This window comes from Periplaneta americana, chromosome 14 (genome assembly GCF_040183065.1).
Source record: "Periplaneta americana isolate PAMFEO1 chromosome 14, P.americana_PAMFEO1_priV1, whole genome shotgun sequence".
NCBI lineage: Eukaryota > Metazoa > Arthropoda > Insecta > Blattodea > Blattidae > Periplaneta > Periplaneta americana.
Genome location: NC_091130.1, coordinates 56541308 through 56566764, shown reverse-complemented (window position 1 = coordinate 56566764; position 25457 = coordinate 56541308). Strand labels below are relative to the sequence as shown.

General features: G+C 36.2%; 1 protein-coding gene across 1 annotated transcript in view; it reads right to left on the bottom strand.

Annotated features, from left to right (window-relative positions):
- The window catches only part of Vps8 (vacuolar protein sorting 8), a 71895-nt gene extending 46682 nt beyond the window's left edge, over nt 1-25213 (bottom strand). Inside the window, exons 1-8 of the mRNA XM_069845297.1 lie at nt 25051-25213; nt 22847-22978; nt 16744-16938; nt 12347-12640; nt 9814-10032; nt 6720-6902; nt 2598-2852; nt 316-450 (exon numbers count right to left, since the gene is read on the bottom strand). Coding sequence (XP_069701398.1) covers nt 316-450; nt 2598-2852; nt 6720-6902; nt 9814-10032; nt 12347-12640; nt 16744-16938; nt 22847-22978; nt 25051-25131 — 1494 coding nt within the window. The 5' untranslated portion in view covers nt 25132-25213. The remainder of the gene's footprint in view (nt 1-315; nt 451-2597; nt 2853-6719; nt 6903-9813; nt 10033-12346; nt 12641-16743; nt 16939-22846; nt 22979-25050) is intronic.
- Between the last annotated feature and the right edge of the window lie 244 nt (nt 25214-25457).

The window sequence follows — 25457 nt, the reverse complement described above, 5'->3', positions numbered from 1 at the left end:
TGAATTTCTGATAATGAAAGAAGGTGGTTTGCAAGCAATCATGTTTCAGTTCTCTAATGTCATTTATCTCTACTTATGTAAAATATATTAACACATGTTAAAGGAATGAACAGAGTAAATACGACAAGCTTCACAGATAATTGTTGGAATGATCCGAAATTGATTGAAAATATTAAAAAACGAAGCAAAGTAATAGACTGTGATGATGTTAGATAATGATTAATTTCATATTACCTAGAAATTCTGAAAAATACTATGAAAGTGATACGTTGTATGTTATATTTAAAAAAAAAATGGAGATCACAACAATATTACCTGTTTAACAAGATGGTTAAGACGTTCATTCCAGGCACGAATTGTTAGAACATGGAATGTTTTAGTCCCCAAAAGTAGCATTTGATTCCCAAAACTAACTATGGAGTTATAGCATGCACGTTCACCAGCTAATGCCTGAAAAATAAATTAATGTTATAACATCTACTTCAGTTAATACATCTACACACTTTTTTCAATAGAGACACGAAAAATTCACATCATGTCATATAATCAGACAGTGGATTTTCGATCTCTACACAGCCTTGGCATATGGAGGGAGTGTAACAATGAGTTCAATGACCTCCGTGCAACTGACTTACACCTAACATTCAGTATCTGGACCGAAAATCCGTTGTCTATGGAGACAACTGGTACTTCCAAAATAGTAATTTTTCCATTTTGAATCTTGCGTACACTACTTTTAACACTTGAATGTAAGTAAGTGATTAACTAGCGGACTTACTCGTGTTAATTACGTAAGTTTGTGCGGCTTACAGATGTTTCGGTGCTTCATCACACCATCCTCAGAGCCTGGTATGAGTAGGCTCTGAGGATGGTGTGATGAAGCAACGAAACAGCTGTAAGCCGCACAAACTTACATAATTAATACGAGTAAGTCCGCTAGTTAATCAATTAGTTATAGTAATTTTTGTTTTCCGCAAATGTATATTAAAATGAGGATTAACTTGATAATTTTTATACTTCAATATAAATACCAACATGGATTGATAAAGGAACTTTATAGTTTATTGTATCAGTGATAGCATTCTGAGTTATTAAATTTATTTGAAAATTTTTTAAACTTCAGTATTTATCCCTATTCTGTGTTTTTGTTTGTTAGTAGCAATATTTGTTCGACAACATGTTTTATCCTGAAATACCTTGTAGTCTAAGGATATAGCCTAATACAGCGAAGTCTCCAAAGCCAATTTCGAATCTGTGAGAATGCAAACCTTCTCATCTGACATTACATCAAAAGTCATCAGAACATATTAATATTGATTCTTGAGATATAGAATATAACAGCTTGTGCCTGATTTTTTCTGATGTTAAACATCCATCTACATGCAACAGATAACAATCTTTGTACTGTTAATTTATCATTTTTGTGATTACTACCATTGGTAAGTGAATTTTCCAGGAATTTTTCAGTTTTATGTTTGGTATGATTAATCAAAGACTGGAGTAATTAGGCTACTATAATTTTCTCTGCACTTTTGTCAGGTAGAATATGTATCTCTTGACTGGTTGCAAAATCAAACACTTGTTTAGGTAGATTTGGTGGAGTTAAATGGATTTTAAGAAAGAATTTCCAGGTATTGTTGATTTTTTTGTGTGTCTGAACAAAGTTTGTGTAGAAAATGCTACATTGGCCAGATGGGACACTGCAAGGAACACCAATGCAGCATAAGACTACATTACCCTGATAAGTCGGCAATAGCATAACACAGCCTGGAAACGGACCACACGATGGACTTCGACGCCACAACAGTCTTGGACAAGGCATTGGGTCATTGGGACCTGGTCATCAAGGAAGCCATTGAAATCAAACTAGATGGTAATAATTTCAACAGAGACAGGGGACTATGGCCTATAGCTGAGTACAGCGTGGAAACCTATAATCTACACTCTTTGATCAACTAGAACACGGCAGGCAGTCAGGACTAGTACTGATTGGCCCGCAGTGGGAAGCTCTACTGACCGCTTATATACCGGCTTAGACATGGTCTCACGGCACTTCATTCCCTGAAGAAGATGCCAGAGCTAGTCATCGAAAGCTTGGAAGCAACAATCCAACCCACCTGGCTGAGAATCCGAGAAGAATTATTCCATATCCAATGCTGGGAAAACCTCAAGTTTTATAAAGTTTGTTTTTTTTTTTTTTTTCAGATATAAACTTATTTGTGAAATATTTAACTTAGTCCTATGGCTTGTATTGATATATGATGAAGGATTGGTGAAGCGGAGAAAAATTCTCTCCGGCACCAGGATTCGAACCAGGGTTTTCAGCTCTACGTGCTGATGCTCTATCCATTAAGCCACACCAGATTCCAATTCCAAAGCCAGATTGAATTTTTCTCCACTCAACTGATCCTTCATCATATGATAATGCAGAATTCCTGCACGGAAATATCATATGTACTTCGGTACATCACTATAATATATTGTATTGATATAGTTTTAGATGTATGAGGCATATTCTCAGTCCTGCATTTTCAATTATCTATAATTTTCTGATAAAAGATTTAGCTGCACAATGATTAAGCTTCAGTATAACTTACCATTGCTTTACTAACATTGCCTCCTGTTGCTAGCCCTTTGAAGTGACTGGTCCCATACACCAAGCGTACTTCCGCCAAATCAAGAACTTCCAATTCCTCCTGTGTTCGAACATCCAGGAGGTGAAGTTGTTCCATTGTGTCTACAGTCGCCAGAGTGCGAGTGTTTAGCCAATGAAGACTTAGTAAAAAATACGGAACAGTTAAACGCTGAAGAGGAACAAATCGAATCTTACTCCTCCCATCCATAACAGACACCTGAAAGAAAATATAGGTTCAGTTTCAAGTTTCAGCAACTGTAGATTTCAAGCATTCTTATAATAATAATAATAATGACTAATGAAATTCTAACAGAGAGTATTAATCTCTATATAACATTTTCATATGAGCTTAATGTTTATGAAACATATCAAATGCATTTAATGTAGCCTAATGAATATAAGTCATTTAATGTAATGAACTTTGTCTGCTAAGAAAGCACTAGAATGTGAGGATGAACGGGCACAAGGAGTATGGGGAAGAAGGTGAGTGGTGAAAAAAAAAAAGAATCCAGGAGTCGGGAAGTGACAAAGGGAGAGGAAGTGAGTAATGAGGATGGGATTGAAAGGAAAAATTTAGAAGACTCAAATCCGTTGGGATATTGAATATTTTAGAAGTATTATAGTAAAAAAAAGTTTTAGGAATTAAGTCAGAAGTTAAGTGAGCTGATGGGGATAACGAAAAGTGGTGAAAAATATGGTGGGGGAGATGAGAGTTGATAGCAATAAGGAAGGCGAGGGAGTGAAAAAAGTGCAAGCTACGAAGAGGGGAGGGGGGAGAGTGGTCAGTGAAAGAGGTAGAGATCAGTGCTGGGGCCTGTTTCTCAAAACTCATGGACTAGTAATACTAGTCTGTACACTAGTAATATTAGTTTATTGTACAAGTCTGTGTTTCTAGAAAATACAAGGGTAAAGTAGTAGTTACCAGTTCACAGACTAGTAATATTGGTCGATTTCACCAGTTCATAAGTGATTCTGTTTCTCAAAATGCTAATCTAGTTGATTACACTAGTATTCAGAAGGAATATTCCTACAAGACTCTAAAGACTGATGGTTTCTACATTATCAGTTACCAGTGACAACCTTTCTCAGATAAAACAAAATATTGTAGTTATTTTCTTTTAATATCTGGTTTGGTGATTCCAAATGAAGTGATGAAGAAGTTGTGAGAAGAGCTAAAACTATATCGAGAAAGAACAATTATTATTCCTTTACGGGAGCATTGTTTAAATATAATGAACTGTTTAGGTAAAGTACTGAAAAGCTTGAAAAGTTGTTAAATATAGTGGGACCTGCCATAACAAGACAAAAAAATAGAAGTCTTGCATTATCAGCAAAACTTCAAATACAAATTGCTCTACAAATCGGGATGTTGATTATTTTCCAATGCCGTCTAGTCTTTCTGTCCTAGACCTGCAACACTTGCAGAATTTTTTCCTAATAATATAATACCAATTCATCAACTGTAGTAATTTTTACTGGCTTTCCTCCTCCACTGCCAGTTCTTCTGGCACTGTCAACTTTAGCCTACAAATTAAATATAAAACGACAATAATTTATGAATAGATCAAATATAAAACTGAAAAAAAATTAGCGAATTTTTCATCAAGTCATAAGTGGCATTCATGTCGGCAGTAGACCCACTAGCTACATCATAATATGTTCATATTATGATACTGTGAACTTGAATTGGTACTTATCAAAATTACTTTCTTAATGTTGGGCCAGTAAGTGTCCCTAACGTATGCATAGTCTTTGTTCTGAGGTATCAGTTCCATAGCCCCACACATTACAACACTTTTTGTCCATTCGTTCACTTCATCATTTTTTGTTAACATGCTTCAAAAAGCACCGAATAATAATCCTTTGATTCATTAATCATATTGAGTATAGTTAATTTGCTTTCAACTGATGGAATTTCAACCGAAAAGAGAAATCAAAATCAAAACACAAACAACTTAGCCTTCTAATATCAAATAACAATACCTACTGATGGCTATAAACAAATGAACTCAATCAGCTGACTAGTGAAACAGATCATGTGACTAGTGAAACATTGTCACAAATTACTAGACTGGTAAAATAGTTTGAGAAACAGAATCTACTAGAGCTGGTGAAATATACTCTGGTAACTAGTAACTGGTGAACTACTAAACTAGTATTTTTGAGAAACAGGCCCCTGATGATGACCTGTTTTACTAGGGGAAAAAATGACTAGTGAATAGTATTTTCAGAGTAATGAGTGATCAATATTAGTGAACTAGTAAAAGATCAAGAAAAGAGTAGTAGGAACTGTTTACTGATACTGAATTAGATTAATATTAAGGTATCAGAGTAACGAACGTGGAATAGTAGGAATTATCTGATGGTGGAAATAAGTTGTTATAGTAAATAACGAATAGGCTATAGAAGCAAACTGGTATAAACAGAAGGTATGTGTTAACTAGTGAATAAATAATGAATAGCAAACTAAAGGTAGGGTAAGTATAAAATGGATCATAGACTGAGCTAGCAAGAGGGTAGTTTTAATAAAGTATACTGCAAAGAAGTGTTATTTGTAATAATTGTTGATGATGACACCATGAAAATGTGAGGTCCACCATTACAAGTAAGAAATGACGAAATATACAGGGTGATTCACAAGGATTTACCGTGACTTACGGAGTTTATTTCCGAAGATATTCTGAGCAAAAAAAAAGTCATTTAAACATGTGTCCTAATCTCAATATTTTCAGGGTTACACTAATTTGAAGTTGTTAGTAAAATGCCTTTTTTCTTTAGTTTTAAGGGTAAAATAATATTACAAATAGATACTGAACTATTCAGAAGTATCATTTCTTTATTTGGCTAGTGTTCTAAAGCTAAACATGTACTGTTAATTGCTTTGTACAAATTTTGTTTCTCAATTTTTAACTAAAAATTACATTATTCTTATGCACTTATCACAAAAATTGTTACAAATCATATGACTTTAAGAACTTGATTCTTTACAGTTTAGCATCATAATGAACAGTCTTAAAGAATTTACAAGAGTGGCGTGATTTGTAACAACTGTTGTGAAAAATCATAAGAAAAATGTAATTTCGTAGTTAAAAATCGAAGAAAAAAAAAATCTGTATGAAGCTACTATGGAATTCACAACACATTTTTAGCTTCAAAATACTAGCTAATTAAAGAAATGATACTCCTGAATAGTTAAATTTTTATCTAATATTTTTTGTACCCTTAAAACTAAATAATAATGGTATTTTACAAACAAATTCAAATTAGAATAATTTCAAGGGAAAAATTGTTCCGGGGCCGGGTATCGATCCTGGGACCTCTGGTTGAACGTACCAGCACTCTGCCAACTGAGCTATCAGGGAACTCCACCCGACACCGTCTCAACTTTTCCCTTTATATCCACACAACTCGTGTGGGCTGACGAAATGCCAGAGACCCACATCGAGTGCACACAAACTCTCTGTGACTTGAAATTGTGGTTTTCTTCTAACGTACACAGTGACGTATATATTATGCAAATCTAATCTTTCAGGTAATATATACGTCACTGTGTACGTTAACAGAAAACCAAAATTTCAAGTCACACACAGTTTGTGCGCACTCGATGTGGGTCTCTGGTGTTTCGTCAGCCCACGCGAGTTGTGTGGATATAAAGGGAAAAGTTGAGACGGTGTCGGGTGGAGTTCCTGGGTAGCTCAGTTGGCAGAGCGCTGCTACGTTCAACCAGAGGTCCCGGGATCGATACCCGGCCCCGGAACAATTTTTCCCTTGAAATTATTCAAATCTGCTTTACAGGAAGCTTTACCTGAAAGATTAGATTTGCAAATTCAAATTAGTGTAACTGAAAATATTGAGATTAGGACAAATGCTTATATGACTTTTTTGCTCAGAATGTCTTCGGAAATACACTCTGTAATTGACGGTAAATCCTCGTGAATCACCCTGTATATCATATATCATATCATGTAATAAACTTAAGATCAACAGTATAAATCATGAGCTGCAAAACTAGGTTATCAATATTCGGAACAGTAATAGCTTTAATGTGATAACTTGCAGATATTCATATTTTTATTTCATTTACCTGGTAGAAAAATATAGTAGACTCTCTTGCAAAAGCTAGAACAGGATCAACAACACGGGTTCCATCTGCCATCTGAATTATAACAAACTGCCACGCAAGCAATGGCAGAGTGGCAGGACTAGTGTGAAGTAATGGCTGTGTGAACAGGACTCTCATCCTCGGTCTGATGCTTACAACTATAACCTATCAAGTCCAAGCAAAACCATATTTAGTAAACAATAAGGATACATTATCACGAAAAATAATTATGTGAACATTTTGCGGTTTATGCAATTATAATATTTTCACTGATTTTATTCTATAACAAAGCTTTTCAATCTTTCCTGGCAATATATTTGTATTTCAAAAACATCAGACCAGTAACATTGGCAGACCACAAGGATCATGAATTCTAGAAAACAGACATTTCTGAATGTTTGAAAAATAGTAAACGGTATATAAATTTTGAAAAAAGATACAAAATTTCTATTAAACTGAACATTTTGAATAATCTTGCAGTGTAGGCTTTCACGGCCGGAGTCTATAGATGTAAATTCATTTTCCGGGCTGAGAGGCCGTGGTCTATTAGTTGGTCTTCATATCAGGAAACGTTATACAGGAAACCTGTATAAATACGCCCGCACAACCAGACACAGGATCAGTTGCCTCAGGTACGCCGAGAAGAGTCTTGCGACCTCGGATACCACTCCACTGAAGATGTCTGCCGCAGTTGCAGACGAAACATCTGGTATAAAACCAACTAATAGACCACGGCCTCTCAGCCCGGAAAATGAATCTACATTTTGAATAATGTCCATAAAATATTAACCAAATACACTACTTATTACAGTATACAGCGCACTATAAAATAATCTTCGCACCCTAATTTTAGGAGAGAAAAATAAAAAAAAAAGTTCTTGAGTGAAGCCGTACCAACCTTATTTCAAATAAGGCCCACACCCCAGTTTTACTTCGCTAAATTCCGGAAAAAAATATGTGCACAGTATTCATGTATACTCGTATACAATACTGATATATCTTTTGGTTGAGGAAACCTGTATTATCAACAGTAATCTCACTAGACGTTTTGATTTATCTAGAGAAAATCAAAACTCGAGTGGGATTTAATTGACTATTACACGATTAGAAGAAAGTATATAAAGATTAGAAGTAATGAAGTACTCCAATACAATAAAATATTAATTGACTTACGAAAATACAATATACTGTCTTCAAATGCATTATTGTACCATCTCAACATTACAAATATTACGCTAGATGCATGCTAGATGGCAGTAGTGTCTTTATATAGACACTGTAATGATTACTATTCAATAAACTTAATATTAAACAATCTCTGATACGTGACTATCCATAATATCATATAGCAGAAGTTCTTTTTATCCTCTCAGAGCAGAAGCTATAACATAACCTAATATACACAAGTGTTAGAAAAGTTTTAATTAACGACGATGACATAAAAAATAAACATGAATAATTTTAAAAGGAATAATTATTGAATGTACAATTTTCAAATTTGAATGTGGTTGGTGGTTCAATTGATGTTATATTGGACGTGTGCGTAATAGAAGTGGAACTAGTTGATTTAGGCATACATGGTGTATTCAACTTATTCAGGATTTCCGAATGGTGCTCTTCATTTATTTGTAAATCGGATTTCAGAAGATGCATAGGTATGATCAGTGATTTTTATTAATTCTTGTTCTTGAATGCCAATGCGAGTCATATTTGAAACTGCTGTGCATCGACTGGAGTGGTTTGTAATTTTATATATATTTTTGACATCCAGACCAGCGCAGTTTCAAATGTTGGCAAACAAAGAAACAAATGCTAGGGACGCGATAAAATTAAACAAATGCTAGGGACGCGATAAAATTAAACAAATGCTAGGGACGCGATAAAATTGTGCGATAAGCAGCCATAATTGGTTGAAATACGTCCTTTCGTACCGTTTTATTGGTCAAAAGTAGTATGACGTAGTAAGAGTGTAATAGTCACAGAAAATTCCTTTATTATATATACACGAGGGACATTTCACAAGTCATGGAAACTATATTATATCAGGCCAATAAAGCTGCAGGAATAGAAATTCACTTTATGCGATTGTAGGTCACTGGAATGTGCTTTGCAATTCTGGTACCAAATTGGGTCCGGGTACAGGAGGCAAAGGGTACGGAAATTGAAAGATGTGTAAATAGAAATCATTGTTTTATTATGCACAAAAGGAAACAAAGTACATTACTCACAGCTAACACTCTTCAAAATAATCTCCCCAAGGGTTCCACACATCTTTGCCAACGATGATGCAGGTGTTCAATACCATTGGCTGTGTGTGATTTGTCTATGGTACCACCTCTCGTCGAAACGCTGTTAAGATGTCCTCCCTGTTTGCAAACCGCTTCCCACACAGTGTCTTCGTCAATTGCTTCTCATAGCTCAGAATAACATTGACAAGCATTTCTGCCATGAAGAACTGCAATTTTCACGTATGGCTGCTGTTGAACTTTACTTATATCCATCTTGGAGCACAGTCTTTAGTACACTAACTTTTGTGTGTGCTGTCAACTAGCCACCAATGCACAGTGACACAATCTGGTAGTGGCATGACGTACAGTGTACAACAGGTTTTCAAACTTATATATACTGAACTAACCACATTTTCGGTTCTTCGGAAGATATAACATAGTTGCCATGACTTATGAAACGACCCTCGTACATATATACATACATAAAACTAAAATACTAGAATTTAAAATAAAGGTGATAATTCAAACTGTTCAAGGAATGCAGTGCTATGTTTTGCTTTGTAAGGTTGGATCATATCATGTAGAGACGATGAATATAGCCACTAGAACATATGAAGAATATTCATGAGCACTTTAAACAATGTCACTGAACAAAAAGAAAACATACTTAATTCGCTAATAATCAAAGATAATATTATTACTGGATTAAATCATCTTACACTGAGGTAAATAATGTTAATTACAGATCTTCGTATTATATTTACTGTAACTAAAATACAATATATTTTATTTTCTAATAATTATTTATATGTTTCATAAATACTACATTTTAATGGAAAGAGTGTCACCTTAGACAGAGTTGCCATGGCAACCAGCACTACTCCATGTAGAGGATGTGTGCTAAGCTGGTGTAAAAGAAGCGGCTCCAAGCAACAGACTTCGCCCCTACTGCCAGAAAATAAGCACTTGGAATCACAGCCTCGAATGCCCATAGTACGGCGAAAGTTGAGCTCAAACACAGATCCACCACTGTCACTACATAGCGCCAATGTAGGAGAATCTGTGAACTAACAGTATATCTACAATTGGAATCAGTTTTTAACACTTCTTATTAAGTCACGCACGCACGCACACGCACACACACACACACAGATATATATTTATTTCAAACATTTTTATGATCACTCTACAGAGAGAATAATTAAAAAAACCATGGTTACATATTATATATTGAATATGTAACATCACTTTTAATAATGTTATATACGGACAAACTTCATCAAAGACAATTCTAAACCCATATAAAAATGGGAGGAGGAGGAAGAGGGGGGAGGGGGAGGGGGAGGAGGAGTAGGAAGACCACTCGTAAAAAGTCCTAGGTTCAGCTGGTCTGGATGTCAGTTCTTGGTAAAGAACCCTTTCCTAGGGTAATGGACGAATAAGGACAAAGAAGTAAATTTGGACAGAAATTTGCCCAACATTTTATTATGCCTGAAGCTCTATCACTCAGAGACAGATTTTTTACGTTGCCATACAAATGTCGTCCTCATTAGTATAGAACAATAACCTATACACTTAGAATTGATAGAATACACCTAATAATTATTGGTATATATGACGTGTGCATGCATATGAAAGGGGACTTCTTGGCAGCTTCTAGTTTCAGATATAGACAATGATTTCAGCGTGATTCAGTTAACACAGGACTTTAATATTTACACAGTTTATTGCTTAGAATGTGATCCTATCGAGGCATAACAAAATTTACAAGTTTGAATCCCCCTTTTGTTTTTGTTTTTTTTTATTAGATTATATCTGAAACTAGAAGCTGTGTAGTGGTCCCTTTTCATATGCACGAACACAAGAAGTTCTTTTAAGATGGATTGCAAAAAGAGTTAAATAAAATAAACAGGACAGATCATGTACAGCAGTGGCAAAAAAAAAAAAAAAAAAAACCGAATTGACCCTTGTAGCTGATTTCAGAGCCTTGTTCACTCCAGAGCATGATAGACTGGTAACTAAGACTTTCGTGGTTCGAATTCTGCCTGGGAAGGAAACTGTTTTTGTTCCTTATTCAAATTTATTCTCAATACTTTTCGATTGCTGGTTAAATTCATGTTCTGGGAATAATAAGTTAATTAAGTAGTAAAATATTGCTGCAATCGAAAAGTATTGGGAATAAATTTGAATAAGAAACCAAAAAAAGTTTCCTTTCCAGGCAGGATTCGAACCACGAAAGTCTTAGTTACCAGTCTATCGTGCTCTGGAGTGAACAAGGCTCTGAAATCAGCTACAAGGGTTGGTCCGGTTTTTTTTGCCGCTACTGTACTTAAAGGCGGAGATCTAAAGACTGGAATGGGAGTGATAATTCACCAAAAACTGTTAGTGGACAACAACTGAGAGAGTTTCACTGAAAATATCCAACACACAAGATGCTTATAGATCACATCATAATAAATGAAATAATAAAACAATTTCTTGGCTACCAAAACTTCATGAGATGAAAATATGTTTATTAAACAGTCATTCAAAATTATAGAGGTTTTTACGAAGATGATGAGAGGATGAGTTAGTTAGTGGGGTATAAAAAGGGCGTGTCAGCTACTATGGCTATTTGCGCCCTTATCCAAAATCCTTCACAAAACAGAAACACAATACAATAATCAGAATGCTTAAAAGAACTAAAAAGAGTTGTCATGGTTAAAACGAGGTACACAAATGCAGTTTCAACAAGGTGATGCATAAAAAGTGAGCAGTTCTCAGACCCTAGCTAGTATTTAAAAAGAAACAATAAAATAATGAAACATATGCCACTAGAAATAAATTATCTGGCGCATTTCTAAAATAATAAAATACTCGAATGTAAAGGGTCCAGAGGATAAGTAAAACGTGTCAATAAAAAACTAAATCACCCTGTGAAGTTCTGTATTCGATTTTCAGAACTGCATTTGTATAATTAAAATCATTTCCAAGAGTGTCACGTAGAGTTGGCAAATTCCATATTGCTAACGGACACAGTCACATTTTCTACAATGCAATAAAAAATGTTCCACAGTAAGTGAAACACGGCATATATCACACTCCGGCTGAGGCTCTCCACGTAGGAGATGGCTGAGAGGGTGACACAGCAATAATAGAGCACTAGTGGAAAGTGAATGAAAGGGAAAATTAAAACCTGTCCCATAACTGATGTTTCCACTACAAATCAAACAGCATCTGTCAAGGAACAAATCCGTTCCTCTAGTGAAATTCTATCAACTGTCCGATATGAAGTATGACTCGACAGTGATCATGAGATGAAGTTTTAAATGTACAATTACTGTGTCATCTTGAAGATGTAGCAGAACTTTAAAATACGAGTAAGCAGGCAGTCAAACTTGCCTTAACATGCAATACAGCTGTTCCTGGGGGGTGTACATCAGCCATTGTTCTCAACACTTTGCCATTGACTATATCAAACATGAGAATATGTCCCCTGGCAAAACCTGCCAGTAATCTTGTACAGTCATGGTTGAAACTTAAGCTTGAAACAGATCCTTGATCATGTGCAGTTTCTCCCAAGCACCAACGCAATGTTTGTGCTGCATCAAACACAAGCACCAATCCATGAGAAGTACCAACTGCAATCATTGTAGTGGCAGCCATGGCAGTAGGAAGCCCAGCGTTCACACGCTCCTGTAACAAAAAACATACAGGCCTATATTAGCTTCAGTCATTTTTAATTGGATAATATTTGCTCACGTTAGTTTCCATAAAGAATTTCAGATTTTGTCTCTCCTTTCAAAATGTGAATGAATTTGTCACATATCAAGGAAATGAGCACGATTAAAAGCTCTAAGTATTTCATTAATCACATCAAACTTAATCTAACCAAAATATAAATCAATAATATTAGTATTGCTCGTTTAGAATGACATGATACTAAGCCTACACAAGAGAGGAGATTAGAAAGAAAGATAGGACAGGCCAGAATGAGTCCTGCTGCTCTAGCAGAACCCGAACAGAGATATTAGTGGCGCATAAATGCCTTAAGATGCACTGACCAGCAGGCAAAATTTTATAAATATTGTTTTTAACCCATTTTAGAAGATTTTTCGATATTGAAATCTGTAGCTAGTCCTTCAATAATAATGCTTTATCTTCCATTTGCCAGCAGTTTTATTAAGACTGCAGTAATTTTGGAAATCCATTTTGAATCTTGCGTACACTACTTTTAACACTTGAATATAAGTAATTGATTAACTAGCGGACTTACTCGTGTTAATTATGTAAGTCTGTGCAGCTTACAGCTGTTTCGGTGCTTCATCACACCATCCTCAGAGCCTATTAGATCTCAGCGTCATCTCGAACTTCTCTGCCTGTTGTGTGGGTGCGTTTGATTGTTGAAAAGTGTTGAAAAGTGGAGTCAAATAGTGTGTGTGTACTGAAATTGATCTGTGTGTTGAGAATTCGATCTGGGTGTGTTTTAGTGTGTTTGTATATTTTGTATTGTTCTAGTGTGTTGAGTTTCTGGTTCAACAATCAAACGCACCCACACAAGAAGTAGAGAAGTTCGAGATGACGCCGAGATCTAGTAGGCTCTGAGGATGGTGTGATGAAGCACCGAAACAGCTGTAAGCCGCACAGACTTACATAATTAACATGAGTAAGTCCGCTAGTTAATCAATTACTTAATTTTGGAAATATACATACAATGTAACAGTAATGGCCATTCACACTTACACATTGTGCTGCTGCATATTAATGCGAATGAGAGACAGTGAAGTGATGCACTACAGCATGGGCTGCATTGTTGACATCACAATAGTCAGTTGTCTTTTTATATAGCCTACCTGTACATCTCAACTTTTTTATAAGTTAGGAATTAAAATGGATTGTGAAAAATTGATTAATTTGATGGAGAAATATCCATTTCTTTATGACAAAAGCCAGATACTATTGCAATAATAGCATAAGACTTACATGATAATTCCTGGAGGGAAATAAGTAACACACTAGGAAACATTACAGGTGAGAAAATAATTTCTATTGATTTTGTTTAGCCAAGCTGTGCAGCACCACACCACATAGTTCTAATGACAACAGACTATAGAAAATATTAGCACAGTGCAACATGTCATGATGTATAGGTGTGAGGAGGCTATAACACATTCATAAGCTATGCAACTTAATTAATACCAGGCAGATGTATATACGTCATTTCAATTTCCCCTTCCGATGATCATGTTGCCAATAGATATTATGATTTAAAAAACAAGGCTTTATTAACTTTAAGACAATTCGATTTAATAACCAGGCTTCGCATGTTTGTCACAAGAGCTATATTGGATGGAGTAATTTCTCCTGGTACATTAATGACATCAGTCAAAGGCACAAGCAGGTTAGAAGACCTCTATGAGTTCTGACGTTTGTTATGCATATGTTTGTATGTCGATGAGTTCACTGTGACCCCGTTCAGTCATACCAGGAGGCAAATGCTGCCACCAATATCTACACTGCAGTTATTTATTTCGGAATTTGGAAATGATTATTTTTGTGTAAGGAATGTGAACACATTCTGTAAAGTGTGCAAAGTGGAACTGAAGGTAAAGAGACAACGAGTTATTCACTACTACCCTAGATCATATATGTAACAGATAACTCCTCGCTACGTTAAAATCGGCAGCACTTTGAAGAGAACAACCGCCAGGATCGCCACCCGTCCGCCGTAAACGAACACGAGATGGCAGCACAGTCGCTAATGCAATTCAAATAGGAATTATGACGTGACTCCTTATATAACAACTAGATGGCAGCGTAGTAAACCTGACAAAAGTTGTTAACTTCAAAGCCTATAAGCCCGACATATCTGTTACATATATGATCTAGGCTACTACTACTACTACTACTACTACTACTACTACTACTACTAAAACTGCCCCCACTGAGGGTAGCCCTTACGGACTCAGTATATCTTCAAAAAATTAATATACATATGTAAATATAGATATTAAATTTAAAAAAAAAGGAAACAAAGAAAAGGGCAACAAAAAATTACAATTGCTATTAATGTGGCACCATGTGATTAATCAGGATTTGGCAGGATTTTTTTAACACAATTATCACAATGTCTTCCCTCAGGAATGTTGGCAGAGCAAACTGCCGTCGAAATTCTTCGAAAAAAGCAATTTACTGTAGTAGTAAAGAATACATGGAACATTTGCAATTGTTTCTTGCTGCAAGAGATATAGATTTTAATTGTGATCATTCACAGTTTTTCAGCGATTTGTGTTTAATGATGATAAGTGACAATTGGAAAAGGTTTCAGTTAAATAATCTCAAAATGTATATTTTTTGTCATTGTAATAGTAGTTATTTCAATAAATTGATGTGAATTATTGTTTGTATATAATATGTATAAAACTTATGTTTATTTATTATGATATTATTCATTTTGAAATGCAATTGAAGGTATATTAGATATACCATAAGTAGAAATATATGGTATAAATCATATAAAACCTATAAATCTTGAATATAAATAAAACTTAATAGATAATAACTTACTCCCAATATTAATCTTAGAAATTTCATATCCAAGCCAACCACCTAAAAAACTGACTAACAACACTAAAGTTTTCAAATAAAAAGGTTAGTCAATAAAGGGGCAAACATATTTGTTCAAAACGTTTCGGTTGTGCAAACCACTAAAATTAAGTTGGAGTGTTGTCATGATATTGTGGCGCCATGTTGGAAGACCTGGTCGCCTCGGAGAAGTTGCGCGCGCATCTAGTGCGAGGGAAGGTGCGGCGTGACGCAGAGCAGAAGGAGCAAGGGGGGGATATCTGGAAGTTTGCAAAGCAATGTGAGCCGATTGTTGTAGAAGCTACGAGACGCAGTACATTTGAGAACGTGTAATCTAATAAATAAAGGGGTAAGTGAGCCAGTCAGTCAGTTTAGTCAGTAAATCAGCAGCGAGTGAGCAAGGAAGCCAGCCTTCGAGACTGAGGTTCGACGTGAGGAGGACCGCAACTGTGGCAGTGTCCAGGCGAGTGCGGCATATCTGGAAGTCTTGGATTCGACGTGCAGTGAACTTGAGTGGGTCCGCAACTGCAGCAGCGTCCAGGTGAGTGCGGCGTATCCAGAAGTCTTGGGTTCGAAGTGCAGTGAACTGTATCTGAAAGTCTTCGGTCGAAGTGCAGTGAACTGTATTTGAAAATCTACAGTTCGAAGTGCAGTAAACTGTATCTGGAAGGCTTGGGGTTCGATATACCGTCAACTTGAGTGAGTGAGCTAGAAAACTAGCCTAGACGAATGAACTGTGAATTGACAGTTTTGTTTTGTAAATAGTGCTTTGTGAACATTAGTTGAAATTAGGAGTACATTGTTGTTCTCAATAATACACGTGAATTGTCATTGTCGTTCTGTGGAGTGCAATAACGACTACTGTGTTGCTGTGTTGAATGGAATACCCATTGTTGACGGATGTGTGTTTGAACTTAGAAATAAAAGTCACATTATTATTGTTAAATAAAAGTTACAATATGCTCCATTATTTACATTCACTGTAGGTCTAATGTACCACCACTTATGACATTTGAACTACCTCCATACAAGCTATATTTCTCGATAAATTCAGTGTAACAAAATTGCGAAGTCTGTTAATAACAAGTATTTTGTATATTGATTTTTGTTTAGCATTTTTTTCATTTAGTGTTGCATGCTTCATTTAAAGCTTTATTATTTATTTATGTGTAAGTATACTTCAGCTCATCAAAGGTTTATTCAGGCATACTTACACAAGCGGATGTCAACTGTGTTGAAATGCCCTTAAGTATGACGTGACGCAAAATGGATCCTGTTCTATGGGTAGCTCCGGTATTAATATTACTCCAGCGACTGCCTCCTCGTGTCTCATGTCTTCTCTCTGAGGAACTGCGGCTCCTGCTATCTAGACTTCCTAAAGACAAAGTCTCGCTACCTTCGAAGCCACCCTGCAAAACCATAATTCTTATTACAACAAATTTTATTTTCTACATAATTTGACACAATTGGGATACATCTTATATGTAAAAACTCTAAATAAGCAAAAAATCAACATTTATTTTCATCCACTAAGGGTTTCAAATGCAATTCATGGCTGTTTTTGCATATTTTACAAAACAGAAATACATATTTATACATTAAATGAAGTAAGAAAATAGGGAATAAAATCACTGAAGCAAATTTTAAATTAATAATATATGTTATTTTTGTTTTAACGATTTCAGAACACCTTTACTATAAATTAGCTGGTAGTATTATGAACGTATTTTTTTGTGATATCGAAAGTAGTTGGTGGAAATGGTATAAGCAATTACTGACTAATATGGAGTCTAGTAATGGCTTCAGATGAAGTATAAATAGGATTATAATAGAAATTCTAAAATTAGTGGCACCTCATCTCTCCCAAAACACACATAAAATAAATCCTGGAAAGACACAAGCAATTATATTAGGACACAAACGGCAAACCGACGCTGTAAAACACCTCGACATTTCCCCTGTTAAAGTAAGTACAGTGCATATCCCTTTCACTTCTTCAGTAAAAAATCTTGGCATTCACATGGATAATAATCTCAACTGGGACATGCAAATCACAGAAACCTGCAGAAAAATATATTCTATTATCCATGTGCTAAAAAGGATAAATGTTCATCTCCCCTCTTGCTTAAAAAAGTCCCTTGTGCAGACACTTGCATTTCCCTATTTCGACTATGCGGACATTTTACTGACTGACCTCTCCAGCGACAACAAAGCGAAACTTCAACGTGCTCATAATTTCTGTGTACGTTTTGTAAGCAATGTTCGTAAATATGATCATATTACCCCATCCCTGGAAGCAATAGGTTGGCTTAAACTAGATAAGAAAAGAAATTTACATTCACTTCTCTTTCTCTTCGAAATCTTGAACTCTTCTATTCCTTCGTACCTGTCGTCTCGCTTCACTTACCTTTCTTCCCACCATAATCTGAACACACGCTCTCGTCATGAAACAATACTAACAATACCATCCCATCGCACCTCCTCATACTCATCTTCTTTCACAATAGCCCTGCCAAGACTCTGGAATTCGCTACCTGCTAGCATCAGGGACTGTCGAAATAAAATTGAATTCAAACGAAAACTTACTAGGCACTTGGTCAGTAATTGATTACTTGTAAATAGTTTCTTTAATCTATCACAAAATATTTCAATATCCAGTAATTTCATCACTATACAATTTTGTTATTCTAGATTTAATTTGTAATTCAGTAAATATAAAATATTCTTTGTTTCTCTATGATAAATTATCTAGCTTTAATTATTCAGGTAATCTTTTCGTACTTTGATTTTATTGTAATTGTAAATTTAATACTAACTGTAATATTATTTGTAATTGTAATTGTAAATTTAATACTAATTGTAATTTTATTGTTGATATTGTAGTTGGAATCTCCTGGTAGAGGGGCAGAGAAGGCCTGACGGCCTTATCTCTACCAGGTTAAATAAATAAATACTACTACTACTACATTATTTTACTTTGAGTAGATTGGCTGTTATGCTTATGTACTAACCCTACAACGTAATATTAGTCGTTTTATTCGAAGGTAATGCAGTAAAGCACAGAAATAAGTTCATTTTGCCACAAGTGGAGTTAAAAACGGAATGTTGCTAGTTCCCACTTCATAAATTTGCGAATACTTTTACAATATCAGCACCATTTTAAACAACTGTAATGAATCAACATAGTAGTTGCTGCTGCTGTGTTGTTTGTACAAACAACACAGCAGCAACTACCCCCACCCCACCTCCACTGAACATGGTGGCATAACAAATATAAAAATAACCAAAGTTGGAGCACATTAATAACGGACAGCATACTCACATATTTTACAACTATTAGCCTACTACAAATATTCTCTGCAAGAACCAAGACAAAACATCTTTAATTTACACACTTCTGTGTTGCCATTTCGTTTTATTGTCAAGTACATGTGCAATAAATTCGTTCGATTTCAATTCTACATAGCCTATCATGCTCTTGTTCAGAATGACAATATCAGGAAATTTCCTATGAAGTAATGTTCGTTGTTTGCAATGACTCAATTTTTATATAAGTATCAAACATAAATAATAATTGCTATTCTAACCTGCGACATAGTCTGGGCATGATCACTCTAAACAACTCATTATCTGCAACTTACCAACTTGACCATAACATAAAAATGCAACCCTCTCTCCTTGTATTCTCCTCGTCTTCCTTCTGTTCTCCTTATCTTTTCCTTGTTTTTCTTATATTCCTCTTGTTCTCCTTGTCGTTTCCCCGTTTTCCTCATCTTCTTTGCGTTCTCCTTGCAATTCCCTTGTTCTCCTTGTGGTTTTCTTGTTTTCCTTATCTTCTCCGTGTTCTCCTTGTATGCCCCTTGTATTCCTCTTGTTCTCCTTGTGGTTTCGTTTTCCTTATCTTCTCCGTGTTCTCCTTGTATTCTTCTTGTTCTCCTTGCAATTACCTTATTCTCCTTGTGGTTTCCTTGTTTTCCTTATCTTCTCCGTGTTCTCCTTGTACAACCCTTGTTCTCCTTGTACCGGTATTCCTCTTGTTCTCCTTGTTATTCCTTTGCTTTCCTTATCTTCCCCGTGTTCTCCTTGTATGCCCCTCGTTCTTCTTTTCTCCGTGTTCTTCTTATATGCCCTCTCCTTATCTTCTCCGTGTTCTTCTTATATGCCCTCTCCTTATCTTTTCCATGTTCTCATTGTATGCCCCTTGTTCTTCTTATAATTATGCCCTCTCCTTATCTTCTCTGTGTTCTCCTTGCATGCCCTTTGTTCTCCTTGTATGCCTCTTGTTCTCCTTGTAATCCCCTTGTTCTCCTTGTTGTTCTCTTGTTTTCCTTATCTGTCTCATGTTCTACTTGTATTACCCTTGTCCTCCTTTTCTGACCAACGAGACACAAAACATTTTACATCTGAATTTAAAGTACACAAATCCCTATGTAACAGATGTAATCTATTACTGGATGATAAACCATATATTTTCCAGACACTAGGATCTCCACTGCTATGTGAACTGCTTGGGAGCCTTTGCATAGTTAAAAAATATCACTTTACTTCATATTTCAAAATACAGTAGTAATAAAATTCTACTTGAAGCAAGTAAAGAGATAGGGTTGGAAGTAAATCCTGAAAAGACTAAGTATATGATTATGTCTCGTGATCAGAATATTGTACGAAATGGAACTATAAAAGTTGGAGATTTATACTTCGAAGAGGTGGAAAAATTCAAATATCTTGGAGCAACAGTAACAAATATAAATGTCACTCGGGAGGAAATTGAACGCAGAATAAATATGGGAAATGGCTGTTATTATTCAGTTGAGAAGCTTTTGTCATCTAGTCTGCTGTCAAAAAATCTGAAAGTTAGAATTTATAAAACAGTTATATTATCGGTTGTTCTGTATGGCTGTGAAACTTGGACTCTCACTTTGAGAGAGGAACAGAGATTGAGGGTTTTTGAGAATAAGGTTCTTAGGAAAATATTTGGGGCTAAAAGGGATGACGTTACAGGAGAATGGAGAAAGTTACACAACGCAGAGCTGCACGTATTGTATCCTTCACCTGACATAATTAGGAACATTAAATCCAGACGTTTGAGATGGGCAGGGCATGTAGCACGTATGGGCGAATCCAGAAATGCATATAGAGTGTTAGTTGGGAGGCCAGAGGGGAAAAGACCTTTGGGGAGGCCGAGACGTAGATGGGAAGATAATATTAAAATGGATTTGAGGGAGGTGGGATATGATGGTAGAGACTGGATTGATCTTGCTCAGGATAGGGACCAATGGCGGGCTTATGTGAGGGCGGCAATGAACCTCTGGGTTCCTTAAAAGCCAGTAAGTAAGTAAGTAAGTAAGTAAGTAAGTAAGTAAGTAATAACCTTATGTACAAGAATTCTGTTATAGTTTTAATTATACCCTTTTCTAGCATTAGCTCGGTATTCTCATGTGCCCAGTATATTTAGTTATTCAAACTGTCTAATTGAAACATTGGTCTCAATTACTGTAGTTAGGATAATCAATGGTCTACTTTAGGTCTACCCATGAGTCATGGACGTCATTTTGGTCTATAAGAACACTATGCACAACCATTTAATGTAGAGTTTTGTAGTAAAATTTAACTTTCCACACTTCTTTTGCTGCGTGTTTAAGTCCACAAAACGTCAGAGCCATTGGCAAAAAACGTATTGCTTACAAATTACCATGTCAAACAAAATATCATGTCCAATAATCTTGAAATGAAAATGCTACATCTATAAAGATACACAGAAAGTGTGCAACTAATTCTTTACAATTGCACTACCAAGGTAAGGCAGATAACAATGATCCCCCATCAAAGACATCATGCGATAGCATGGGAGAGTGGGAGTTTTGGGTGGAGAAGTGACAATCATCTAGTGAAGGTGGTTGAAGCAATAGAAGATACAGTAGTTCACAGATGGTATTACTGGCGTATAAAAAGCCTAACAAGCCAAACCTAACCTGTCACTGAACCTGCTTCCTATCTATCCACCTACTTAAGAAAATGCGTATATATAAAGCATACGAAAAGCTTGAACTAACCAAACCTAACCCTATCACTGATCCTTAACGTTAAGAAAACTCGCTTTATGTCTCTCTTTCCAACCTTATTCTGGTGCGAAATTGCTGTCACTCCTCAATTTATGTTATGGTTATTGTGTATATATATATATATATATATATATAATAATCCGTGGCGCTACAGCCCGTGAAGGGCCTGGACCGACCAGCCAGCTGCTGGCCTCACGCCCACATGCCGAAGCAGAGGTGGACGATCATCCTACCAGAATGGAGGTATCGTGCTCCCCAAGTGCATCACGATGCTGGGTGGGCACCGGTCATGAGAAAATTTCTTCCCCCATGAGGACTCGAACCAGCGCACATTCCTTAACGCCAATCCCAGGCCGGATGCCTTAGACCGCGACGCCACGGCGCAGGACATATATGTCCACCGCTGTGGAGTAATGGTTAGCGATCTTGGCTGTAAAACGAGAGGGCCCAGGTTCAAATCCTGGTTACAGTTTTTTCTGAAGATTTTTTTACTCAACCACTCGAAGCAGAATTCCTGGGTAACTTTCGTCTTTGGACCTCGTACTCATTTCACTTTCATTAGTATCTTTTCACTAATCATCTTAATAGTTACAGGTTACCAGGAGAACATGGTGAACGTGGTTCTAGGATCTGCCTATAGGCGGCATCTGTCTGTGGGAGCTGCAAATATCCAGCGAAGCCGCAGGGGCTTTAAGCAGACTGTTGGTGACGAGGGTAGTGTAGCTCCCTGGGGCAGATGGCGCCTTGGTGAGTCGTGGAATCGACTGCTACATGTTCTTCTGGTTAAGGATACAGCAGATTCAGGCACATGAATTGTGAACAGATGCCATCGATCTGAGGAGGCCGCAGAACACCACCAAAGGAAGGCGGAGGATCAGGTCTCCAGTCAGGACTGGATCGATACGATGACACCATGCTGTAAATCTTGCACTTGAAGAGTGATCCTAATGAACTTCCAACAATCATTCCAATACAGCCTAAGGAGGTTGCACAATAAACCTAACGCTGTGGTGCTTGCCTGTGGCTCTCCTCTAAGAAATATGTATATGATTCGATTAGAAGCAAAGTATGTAAATAAAGCATAGTCCTACCTCTCTTTGGTAGCGCAATTGTAAAGAAATACCTTCGTTTACAATGAAAATAAAGTAGTCTTATATATTCAATTAATGTATTTTACAGAAATGCTTTACACTAAACAATATACTAAGAGCTACAGTAGGGTACATTTGTACTGCACACAATATTACAAACTTACTTCTGCAGTTGGCACCAAAGAATTGGAAATTTCATCTTCACTAAGGGATGTTTGGTCTTCCAAATTGTTGAGAATGCTTTCCAGTGTTGGGGTGCAGTCCACTGGAGGAATGTCATACTCTGCATCATCTAGCTAAAATACAAAAAAATCAAATTATTTCTTATGTGGTAACTTACTGTTAATTCTGTTAATTTTCTGTGTTTAACAATGCCTCAGAAGAAATAGGATATATATAGATCGACGAGTTGTACTGTGCAATATGCAATTTGTTATTTTCTTAAGGGTGGGGAGACAATTCGCTCTGCTTAGCACTAAAATGTTGTAATTTGTGACGCGACAGCCTATGAAGGGCCAAAGCCGACCAGCTGACTGCTGACCTCATGTTCACATATCTCAGCAGAGGTGAACGATCATCCAACGAGAACAGAGTTATTGTATGGTTAGCATGATGATCCCCCAACAATTATAACTGGTTTTAAAAACCGGATTTTGCTACCTATTGAAGCTCCCCAAATTCATCACAATACTAGGTTGGCACTGGTCCCATACACTGGTCAAAATTTCTTGAGAAAATTCCTCACAAGGACACGAATCAACGTGCAATCAGTAACGCAAGTCCTAGGCATATGTTTTAGATCACGATGCAAAGGCACGATTAAAATGTTGCAGTCTATTTCAAATTTCAAGAAACATATACTTTTACTCAATTGCCAGTCAGTCTAATATACAAAAATTTTCTACATAACTGCTATCATTAATGCATAATACTGAACTCATTACCTATATAGCCTAGAAAATATAAGAGGATTGAAAATGTGTAGTATTAGGCTACTGAAGCTGGAGTAAACTTGTCCACAAAAAAAAAAAAAAAAAGATTTAAACCATGATATCAGTTCTAATTGTGACTTGGAATTATAAAAAAACTTTAGAAATTGTAAAAAATAATTAACTTTAAAAATATGTGTTTAGTAAAGGACCGCCGAACTTTTACAAGATATGTGACAAGTTTAGTGGATAGTGAGGAGATATCTAAGTGAAGTGAGGCTGAGAAATATGTGAAAAGATTTCAATGATTTACGATCCTCGGCCTCACGTCACTTAGATATCCCCTCAACTAACGACTAATCTTGTCACATATTTTGGCTTAAACTCGCTTAGCTATCCCCTCATTTAACCCATCTAACCCATAAAGAACGTATATGACAAGGTTTTATTTATTTTTTTTATTTTATTGGGTTATTTTACGACGCTGTATCAACATCTAGGTTATTTAGCATCTGAATGAAATGAAGGTGACAATGCCGGTGAAATGAGTCCGGGGTCCAGCACCGAAAGATGACAAGGTTAGTGGGTTAGTTGAGGGGATTATTTAAGTGACATGACATCATACTTTTCCATCGTACCTTTATTTCTTTTGTAGTCAAGTTTACCCCAGTTTAAGTTATGGTACTAAAGGTTAGACTAGCAATCAAATATCAGTACCAATCCTACATGTTCACAAATTCGTTTATAATAAAATGCAGTCGAGAGAAGAGAGAGAGCGATGATCATCCCTGACTGGGACTGGCAGTGTATGAAGAGGGAGAGGTTGAATACTTTTGACAGTAGGAGAGAAATCACTCCTCATGGCTATACCCTAATGATGTAGGCTACAATTAATACAAAACTGACATGGCATGGAAAAAACACTGTTATACTACTACTACTACTACTACTACTACTAATAATAATAATAATAATAATAATAATAGTAATAATAATAATTTCATAGTGTATTTGGACTGAAGAAACCGTATGATTTCAGAATTCAAACACAGAAAAGCCTTAAAGCTAGGATAACCTTCAACGGACTTGGAAGTTCCTACGGTTGAATTAGGACGCACACAGAAGAATGTTACATAAAATTATGACTATTTCCCTTGTGAAGTACATACGATTTCTCTTTAGTCTTCATTTTAATGCAATAATTCCACAAGACTTAGAGGTTAAAACAAGTTATGTTTTGTTCTGCAATCAATAGATATGAAAGTATAACAGTTAAAGAAATCATTTTCCTTTCTATGTGGGTTATGAGAATTATTCTTTCATGTGACTGCCAATATTGGAGAAAAACACATCTACTAATTAAAAATTACACTATGTAAAACCACAACACTGACTTTTTTAAGACACATGCTTATTCATTCGGCTTTTTCATGTATTACCTCTTCTATATCAAGATTCAGTGATTCTGCTACTAAATTGTCTGGCGTATCACTAGTTGACAACCCTCCAACATCTGCCATGTTCAATAATCACCCCAATCACCAATGTCACTATCAGGATATTTACTTTCTCAGAAGGGGTGGAAGATTTACAGACGTGCAACTGTCAACAGAGCACAGTGACGTCATTGAAGTGTACTGTACAGACTGCCATCTGTTCATAACCTTGTTTAGTCAACTGGTGCCGGTGTTTGTATCGGTAAGAGTGATAACTACTATATTCGCAGTGTGACTATATTTGATGGAAATTACAAAAATGTAAAGGTGCACTGTTCATTGGTGGATATCAGGGGCGGAGATACGGACCCGCAACTTCCGCGACTGCGGGGGGAGGGGGCTCAGGAGGT